Source organism: Chinchilla lanigera, unplaced genomic scaffold, assembly GCF_000276665.1.
Source record: "Chinchilla lanigera isolate Chin_1 unplaced genomic scaffold, ChiLan1.0 scaffold00162, whole genome shotgun sequence".
NCBI classification, from domain to species: domain Eukaryota; kingdom Metazoa; phylum Chordata; class Mammalia; order Rodentia; family Chinchillidae; genus Chinchilla; species Chinchilla lanigera.
The window spans coordinates 779,438-789,254 of NW_004955563.1; the positions used below are offsets into that span (position 1 = coordinate 779,438).

General features: G+C 43.3%; 1 protein-coding gene across 1 annotated transcript; it reads right to left on the reverse strand.

The window, feature by feature from the left end:
* Positions 1-446: 446 nt before the first annotated feature.
* Positions 447-1,388, reverse strand: LOC102012695 (olfactory receptor 2Z1). The gene has a single exon (XM_005413204.1). The coding sequence runs from the start codon at positions 1,386-1,388 to the stop codon at positions 447-449; it is 942 nt and encodes a 313-aa protein (XP_005413261.1).
* Between the last annotated feature and the right edge of the window lie 8,429 nt (positions 1,389-9,817).

The window sequence follows — 9,817 nt, forward strand, 5'->3', positions numbered from 1 at the left end:
GCTTTGCCACTTTCTTGCAACGACAGTATTTATGAGTTATTTTTTCTGAGTCTATTTTCTTCTTAAACATGAACAGTAATAACCCCTTACACCTCAAAGCTATAGTGAGTATAAAAGGATATATGAATGGCAGAGCATGTCATCAACAAATGGTCTCAATGGCACAATTATCAATTCAATAACAGACCTCATAATAACAAGGGAAGGCCTCCTATTCGTGGAAATGGTACACTTTTAGAGAACTGATATACTAAAGTGACCGATACTGTTGTTATTGATTTGCATAGGCCCATGAAAAGCATGAGCCTGATTTATTATGGGGCAGGGGAAAAGTACACAGATGTTTAGCTGTGTACACAGGGCCCTGGCAGCTGGAGCAAATGAACTTTTGGAGAGACGGGTGTGACGAAAAGACCCTGAGGTCACCTCAGCATTTCCTCATGTGATCACCAGTTTGGTTTGAGTCCAGCTCTGCTAAGCACTTTGACCAACGCCATTCTCACCTCTCGGTTTCTCAGACTGTAGATGAGGGGGTTGAGTGTGGGGGTAATGAGGCTGTAGAAAAGGGAGATCATGTTGTCCTGGTGTGGGTTGTGGTAGGCACCCGGCACCATGTACATGAACACTGCTGCTCCATAAAAAAGTCCCACCACTGTGATATGTGAGGAGCACGTGGCGAAGGCCTTGTTTCGGGCTTCCTCTGAGCGCATGCGTAGAACAGCCTTCAACACGTGGCCGTAGGAGGTGGCGATGAGGGAAAGGGGAAGCAGTAGGATCAGCACCCCGGAAGTGGTCAGCGCCAGCTCATAGGTTGAGGTGTCTGCACAGGAGAGCTTCAGCAGGGCTGGCACCTCGCAGAAGAAGTGGTCCACGGTGCGGGAGGCACAGTAGGGAAAGTGCAGGGTGATGGACGTCTGAATGCAAGCATTGAGCACACCCGCCAACCAGGAGGAGCCCACCATGAGCAGGCACACCTGGCGCCTCATGAGCACTGGATACTGCAAGGGATAGCACACAGCAACATAGCGGTCATAAGACATGAGGGCCAGCAGCACGCCTTCAGCCACACCCATCATTGTCAGGAAGAATATTTGAGCTGCACAGCCTCCGAAAGAAATGGAACCTTCTTCTTGCGGGAAGTCTGACGCCATCTTGGGGATGGTGACCAGGGGGAAGCCAACGTCAAACAGGGAGAGCTGGCTGAGCAGAAAGTACATGGGGGTGTGGAGCCGCGGGTCTACATGGATCAAGAAGAGTAGAATGGCATTGCCCAGAAGGCCCATGATAAACATGGCAGCCACTAGGGAGAAAAGGAGCCGATGTGACCCTGATCCACCAAAGAGGTTCACCAGAATGAAGTCTGAGACCGCTGATTCATTCACATCCATCGTGTTTACTCAACATATTTTAGGAGCAAGAAGTCCAAGAGACCAACGGCAAGAAACCTGAGTGTGGATGGAAAATAATTTTCATCCCACATATCAAATGCCATAGACTGGTCATGACTAGGATGCTGTCTTGGAAAAAGTTATAAAGCCACAGCTTGTATCAGTACATCAAGGGAAATGAACAATTCTTGACCAGTAAGTGACGTCTGCCACAGTTATGGGATAAAAGAGAATCAAACTGCTTCTCTGAATAAAACATTTGACCACACTCCACAGAAAAGATGCCCATTAATGCTTTTAGTCAAAATTTTGAGTTCCAAGTTGAAGACAGTGTCAACAGAGTCTTGGTGAAATATTTCAGCACCCTCCATCTTGGGAGTTCTGGCCCAAATGACAAGGTAGACACCAATAAGGCTGGAAGGCAAAATAGCCCTCGAAGCAACAAATCAATTTTTTAAAACGGACAGAAAGACTTGGATCCAAATGCCCACATGATAAAATGGAACAAAGAGAAATCTATCACAGAGATCCAGTTGATGGTCTGAGTCTATAAAATGCAAATAACATAGGCACTGCGATAGCATATTTGGTGACAGTCCATGATGGGCTTCATACCTGTGGGAGGTGGAGGGAGGATTATCGATTAGCTATTATGGTTGAATTCCTTGCAGTGTATGGTAGATGGTCAGTGCATAGTCTGAATCAGTGTCAATGATAGCTGTGAGACACCAGATCTGGAAGGTGTTGTGTCTCTAGTAAATATTGCCTGAGTGAATAAGATGGATGAGAAAGATGACCAGGGACCAGGAGGAGCTTCCCACTTAAGTCATAATGCATCATTTCCCTAGCAACCTCCATGCTCAGCCAAACTCACATTGTTTTTGAACGCCAAGCGCCACCCCCAGCCCCAGCAGCAGAAACACAGAAAAGTAAATGTTGGAAGGTCTCATAGGTGTTCCCATGGCAGTTGGAGGAAAGGAGATTGTCTCTTCATCCGTAAAATAGGTGGAATAATCTGGACCATCTTTTCATTTGTAAGAACATGGATGGAACTCGAGGAAGTTCTGTTATGTGAAATAAATTTGGTACAAAAATATATCACATATTCTGGCTGTGTGTAGAAAGTAAAATTTGATCTAAAAGAACCAGAGAATAGAATATTGGTTAAGAGCCTCCAGAAAATGTGGGAGAGGGAAGGAAGGAGAGAAGATGGCTAATGCGCACAGGGGAGCAGTTGGATGACAGGAATAATGTCTAAGACACAGTAGCATAACTATAGTTGATGCATTTAGTAGAGCATTACAAAACAGAGAGTAGGCAGGATTTTAAATGTCACCAACACAAATAAATTATATACCCTGCAGGTATGCACCTGTGTGACCATTACACCTCACACACATGTATTGAAATGTCACACTACACCTTAGAAATAGGTACAACAATAGAGGCATAGTTTGTAGTAGCCACAACTTGGAAACAACCCAAATGCCTATAAATTACTGAATGGATAAAGAAGATGTGGGGATTTTTATCAATGAAGTACTATCTACCATAAAAAGGGATATGCTGGAGACATTCCTATGAAAATGGATGCACCTTGAGACCATACTCTTAAGTGAAATGAATCAGACACACATATGTAAATACCATAGTTTCTCTGGTATGAGAAACTTAAAGGGTAAAGAAGGACCAAAATGTATAATAGGTATTGTTAAAGGCACATAGGACATTTTCAGTCTATCTTCACATTTACAGTTATTATTATTATCCAACATTATGCCTCCTTGTAAAAAAGCCCTGACCTTCTTCAATTCATCCCCTTTAGTCCTGTTCTGATGCCCTGTCCTAACCAACTAGAACCAACCTATCCCTTCTCTGGCCTGGGCAGTCTTGTCCAAGTTGTAACAGTCTATTCCTTTCCCCACCTACAATGTCTTACAACATGCTTTTATCACGTTGGTTCCATTTGGGCATGGTCATTCTTTGTCTTAGAGAACTGTCCTACGCACTGTAGAATGATTAACAGCATCTTGGACCTCAGCTATCTACTAAATGGGAGGTAGCACGCCCTCCTCTTGTGACAAATGAATTCTGCTGAAAAGATTGCAAAATGTCCCCTAAGGTACAAAACTGTCCTCCATTGAGAACCTCTCACTTACAGTGGTTTTAAAGTCTGTAGGGATTTCACTCATCAATCCCTCTTCTATAAATATATTCTTAATTATAGATAGTTCAAACAGCATAAGTCCCAGGCATATAACAATTATTTCCGTGCCTCCAGAGATAAAAATAATAATCCTCCCAATTTACCACAAACTGAGAGCCAAATATATGAACTGATAAAATGGAGTTTAGTGCAGGTCACTTTTTAGAGCTTTATCACTGCCCAAAAGAATCTTATCTCTTTCTGCCCAACCACATCTCCCCACCTGAAAGGACCCAGCATCGCAAGGATTGACTTTGCAGCAGGCGTCGCAGGTGTGTCCCATGTTCAGTGCTTTGAATCCTCAGATCTGGAGATAGATGGTGGGGATGGCCACACGACCCCACAAATGTACTGAATGCCAGTGAACTGTACAGCTAAAGCAGTTAAAGTGCTAAGATTTTGTTAGAATAATGTCATCACAGTAAGAAAGACTGCTGGTAGAGATGATCATTCATTTATATTTTCTGAATGAGAAAACAGAAATTCCAGGAGTTTAGGAAGCAAAGAAGGAAGGAAGGAAGGAAGGAAGGAAGGAAGGAAGGAAGGAAAGGGAGGGAGGAAAGGAGGAAGGGAGGAAGGGAGTGAGGGAGGGAAAGGGGGAGGGAGGTACTCAAGATTTTGCCCAAAATAAAAATTAAATTCCAAAGTCCCCATTTACTGTGATGACATTATTCTAACAATATATTTCAGCATTTGACATCACCTCAAAGCACTGAGTTATATGCATAGGATTTGCTAGAGAGAGAGAGGAGAGACAGAGAGACAGACAGACAGACAGACAGACAGAGACAGAGGGGCTGGGGATTTAGCTCAGCGGCACAGCGCCTGCCTGGCAAGTGCAAGGTCGTGAGTTCGGTTCCTGGTACAGGGAAAACAAAAGAGAGAGAGACAGAGACAGAGACAGAAAGAAAGACAGAGAGAGACAGAGAGAGAGACTGTCTTGTGCCTCCTCAAACTCACTTCCATAATTCCCAAATGGTCCCATTTCCACTGATTCATCAGAAAGAAAGACAGGAAAAAACCCTGGGCTTCAGGGTCATCTATCAGAAGTGCCTCTTATCCAGCATGGCCCCTTTCTGTCCTCCCCTTTTGACACATTCTTCCCACACCCAAAATTAACTCTTTTGGAAAACATTGTTGTACCCATCAAATGTCACCAACACCTGTACTTCTGTCAATGGGCAGAGCTGAAAGAAAAGCACAATGTTTCCCACTCTGCTCTGAGCTACAACATCTCATAGAGAATCCTAAATCCACCTTCCTTTGTTTTGAAAAGAGGTCCCTGTAGTTACTTTTAGAGCTGGGGTTTAACCACTCACTTCCCCCATTTCCCTCAGGAATAACAACAGTTGGGTTTTTGTTGGCCTCATATAACCAGAGAAAAGAACCCACATATTTTTATTTTCATGTTATCATTAAAACTCTCACACCTTTCCACTATGCCCAGGCATGATCTGACTCCAAGTCACCTTAATTATGAAATTATGAACCAACACTTCACGGGAATAAAGATAGGAAAGGAAGAAGTTAAATTATCATTGCAGATGACATGATACTCTACACAGAAGACCCCAAAAACTCCACCAAAAGACTTCTATTTAATAACAAATTCAGTAGCATAGCTGGATACAAATCCAGCACTCAAAAATCAATAGCCGCTGGGGATTTAGCTCAGCCGCAAAAGCGCCTGCCTGGCAAGCGCAAGGTCGTGAGTTCGGTTCCCGGTACCGGAGAAAAACCACAACCAAAAAAAAAAAAAAAAATAAATAGCCTTCCTGTATACAAACAATAAAACTCACTGAGAGAGAGATTAGAGAAACCACACCCTTCACAATAGCAGCCCCAAAAAATGAGATACTTAGGAATCAGTCTGACACCATCACTTATATTGTGGACAATTTCACAGCCTTAGGAGCCGTATCAGAGCCCACCCAGTAAAACTGTTGAATGGATACATTCTACAAGAAAATGGTTTATTGCTGGAACAGATGTTGTGGACAAATAAGCTAAAAGAGAAGAACTCCTTTATCCAAAGTCACACGGGGAACTAAGAAGGTTGTCTGATTTCAAATACTGAGCTCCCTCCTTCTATTTCATGGAATTCCTGCGGACCTGGACTGGCTTGAAGTTCTCAGATAAGAACTCCTACAGGACATCATTACTGTGAATGGCCAGGATCCCCAGAAATTAAGCTAAGGGTGACCCCAACACATGCCATAAAGGTTTATTCTGGTTCCAGATCTGATCCCACATACCACTATGTAATCATGTGTATTTCATGGTCCCGAATCCATGGACAACTGTAGGTGACCACCTCTTACTATTGCCAATACATTTTACTGTTGAGTATAAATGCAGGCAACCTCTTGATGTGTGGCTCCCCTTGGGTTTGCAACAGAAACAACAAATAGGGGAAATGCACTCAGTCTATCAATCAAACATCACCCTGCAGAACAGTAAATGTGTGGCTTAGACAAGAATCCATCTTTCCATTCAAATATCCACACAGGCTCAACCCAAACGTAGAAAACACCATCATCAACCCTGTAGCTCTAGCCTGCCACTAACGCCTAGTATGTAAATCATGCCAGGGATCCCAAGGTGCCCACAATCCTTGATTCTAAATTCTCACCTTCGCTCACCAGAATTTGTGCACAGATAAAGTTGGGCTTTTTCTCAATGCCCCAGGAGCATGTGAACCTTGCTCAATCTAGGACAGTCCCTAATAAAACCTCCCCCTATTCCTGCATCATAAGCCTACCCGGGGCTGCTTAAGTGTATGTAAAGATAACATCATCGTCTAGGGATGGAGACTCCAGGGGTAGCTATTCCATGAGAAATCTCCTGGGCTCCATTTGTACCAGGGAGAGAAAATTGGCCACCATGGAAGCCTAGAGCCCTTTGATATTTGGATTTTCCCTGGAGAATCCTACAAAAATAACTTTTACTCATCTCTCAACTAACCACAGGAAAGATGGACAGCACTGCTGTAGTTAATTAAATATGACATAGAGCTTTCTCTGGATCTAAGTAGAAAGAGATGAGAGAATCCATTTTTGTAAATGCCTCCCCAACCGTGCTTAAAAAATAATCTGAGATCCAGGAAACAACGGCTGAGGAGCCGTGACAGTGACAGTGGTGGAGAAGCCCGATGTCATCATCCCTGGTCAGGACGTACCTTCCACTAAACCCTTTTGAGGAGCCTCTAAGACTGAAGAAAATCAAAGAGGTAGAGAGAGAAGTCTCTGGTGCCCAAGGGATCGTTGTGTGTCCGACACTAGATCCAGGGAATGAGCAGAGCTCAGACAGACAAGTTATCCTGAACAGGACTGAAGCTGCAGAAAGTGACGAGCGAGCTTCACGTCCACGGCGGTGGGAGTTAACAAAAGGGCAGTTCACAGCGACGCTGTCAGCCAGGGAACAAGGTGGAAACAGCAATAAAAATGATCCTTATTGAAACTTTGACATAATGTAAGTAGCTATTCCCTGTACCCTCTCAACACATTCTGGTTCTAAGCACGTAGCCAACCTTAGTAATAGATCACATTACTTTTTAACTCTGAGCATACACAGAGCTTCCAACTCAGTCAGTATACCCAGACCTTTCAACTTGGACTTAACTTCCATTATGAAATCCATCTTCCAAGCAGACCGCAGACCAATGTTCAAAGCAGGTGTGACAGTCTGCAGGGAGAAAATGAACTTGTATCAACAGTAATTCAACATAAGTCACCTTTCATTAGCAAAATCATGCTGTGGCTGAAATGTCTGTTGAACTAAAGCTTGGTTAAAGATTATTCCAAGGCCTTTCTCTCCTTAAGGGTCACTAACAGCTCATACACCACATTTTGACCAATACTGGCAGAGATTAGGAGTGCCTTGGTGGGACGAGCCTGGGGTGATTCCTTTGTGTATAGCCTGGAACCAAGGACAAGGATATACTGGTATCGTAATGAACATGAAAGGCTGGTGCAGTCAGGAGTTTGGAAGGAGAAATCAAGGTAGGGAGACATAGGTCTTGGGTCCTCAATATCTGTCACACTGACTGGCATCAAAGATGGATGGATGGATGGATGGATGGATGGATGGATGGATAGATGGATAGATGGATGAAAGGATAGACGAATGAACAGGTAGAAGGGAGAGTGCAGGAATGAATAGAACAAGCCATGATTAGAGCTTTCCAAATGATGCATTTTGTTATAAATAACAAGGGAAGAGAAAAATAGCAGAGGAAATGTTAACACGCGAGCTGTGTGCCTCCAAAACTTATCCTTTGCATACCAGCTTCATATTCTTAGCCATTTCTGTCTCCTTAGCCATCTCTATCTCCTTAGCCATTTGTCTACTATCATTTTCCACATACAAGTAACCCCTGCTTGACAATAGTTATCTACTTCTCAGAAGCAGATGCTCACAAAACATTCTACTGGGACTCTATTCCATTACTGGAATCAAGAAATGGTCGTATTGTACACCAACACAAAACTCAGACAATTTCCTGAAATGTACTTAAAAGCAGTAAAATACTTACATACCACCTGTGTAACCACGTTTACTTCAGAACTATTCATATCAGTCAAGTATGGAAACAGGCTAGATACCCACCGGTGGATAAGAGAACAAATAAAATGTGCCATATGGGGAAAGTGTACCGCAGACACACAAGGGAGGATTACTCAAACATTGTGTGATACAATAATTAGTAATCAATGATAATAAGTACATCTAAGTAATAAAATGATATGTGTATACAAGATCCATCCTCAGGGTGGAGAAGATATCACTGTACAGAACCAGCAATTCCATCTGTTCCTCGCAGTTTCCCTCATTCTCAACACTTATTTTATTAAGTTTACAGGTACAATTTAGATATACACGATCATCACATTCATCATGGGGAATTTACCTATCCATGATACATCCTATTTCCTCTTTTTTTCCCCAAATCCCTTCCCTCCCTTCAACCCCTCTTACCTTCATTTACATTTGTTTATACTTCATCCTTCTTTTATTGTTTTTCCCTTCCTTTCCCCCTTGCTTCCTCCCTAGTTCCCCTTTCTTTTGAACCATTTCTTTCTATTTCACTATACCTATTATACACTTTGGTCCTTTTTTAACCCCTTTGTTTTCTTACACCAAAGAAACAGTGTGGGCTGGGGATATAGCTTAGTGGCATAAGTACCTGCCTGGCAAGCACAAGGTCCTGAGTTCAATTGCCAGTACAAAAAAGAAAGAAAGAACAATGTGATATTTACACGTGTGTATCCAATTTATGTCACTTAAGAGTATGATCTCAAGAAGCATCCATTTCCCTTGGTATGTCTTAAGTTTATCCTTCTTTATGGCTCAGTAATACTCCATTGTATTTTTTAAAAACACTTCTGTTTTTCTACATTCCTGTTCATGGACATTTCGATCATCAGGTAGGGTCCAGACACCATGTGGGTCCACATAAGCCCCTTCTTGTATTGCCCATTTTATTTCTTCTTCAGTATAATGGCAAAGACCCTTGTGTAAGCTGAGGACAGTTTTCAGAGGGATCTCATGTACAGCTTCTAAGTTTTGGACCACATTATTGTCTTTCCAAGTGGTGGCCTCAGCAACCAGACTAGCGGCCTCATCTGCTTTATGATTGCCAAGAGTAGCAGTGTCTTACTTTCTGGTGCCTTTGCAATGGATAACGGCAACCTATTTAGGCTTACAGACTGCAGTCAGGAGTTGGGAGATTTCATCTTTGTTTTTAATTTGTTTTCCTTCCGCCATCAGAAGTCCACACTCCTCGTACAACATCCTGGGGGACGTGGACTGTAGCGAAGGCCTACCAGGAATGTATGTGGATGTTGACCGTTTTGTTTTTTGCCCAGCTGAGGGCCTGCATAAGCACCCAGAGCTCAGCCTGTGGAGCTGACCAATTCTGAGAAAGAGGCCCTGCCAAGAGCCCTGCTTCATAGTGACAGCAGCAGAGCCAGCTCCACACTGTGCATTTTTAGCAGAGCTACTTCTATCCATAAACAGGGTGTTCTCAGCATCTGATAACGGCTCTATTGGAGATCAGGCTGGCTGGCAAACAGCCCATCAGCGATTGCAAGGCAATCGTGTCAGGCCTTCCACGCTCTCCGGGCAAATAGATGGCTGGAGTTAAGGCTTTGACAGGCTGGAGAGTCAGGGATTTCTGACAAGCAGTTCGTGGTACTGGGTAATGCAGCTGCTTGAAAGCCAT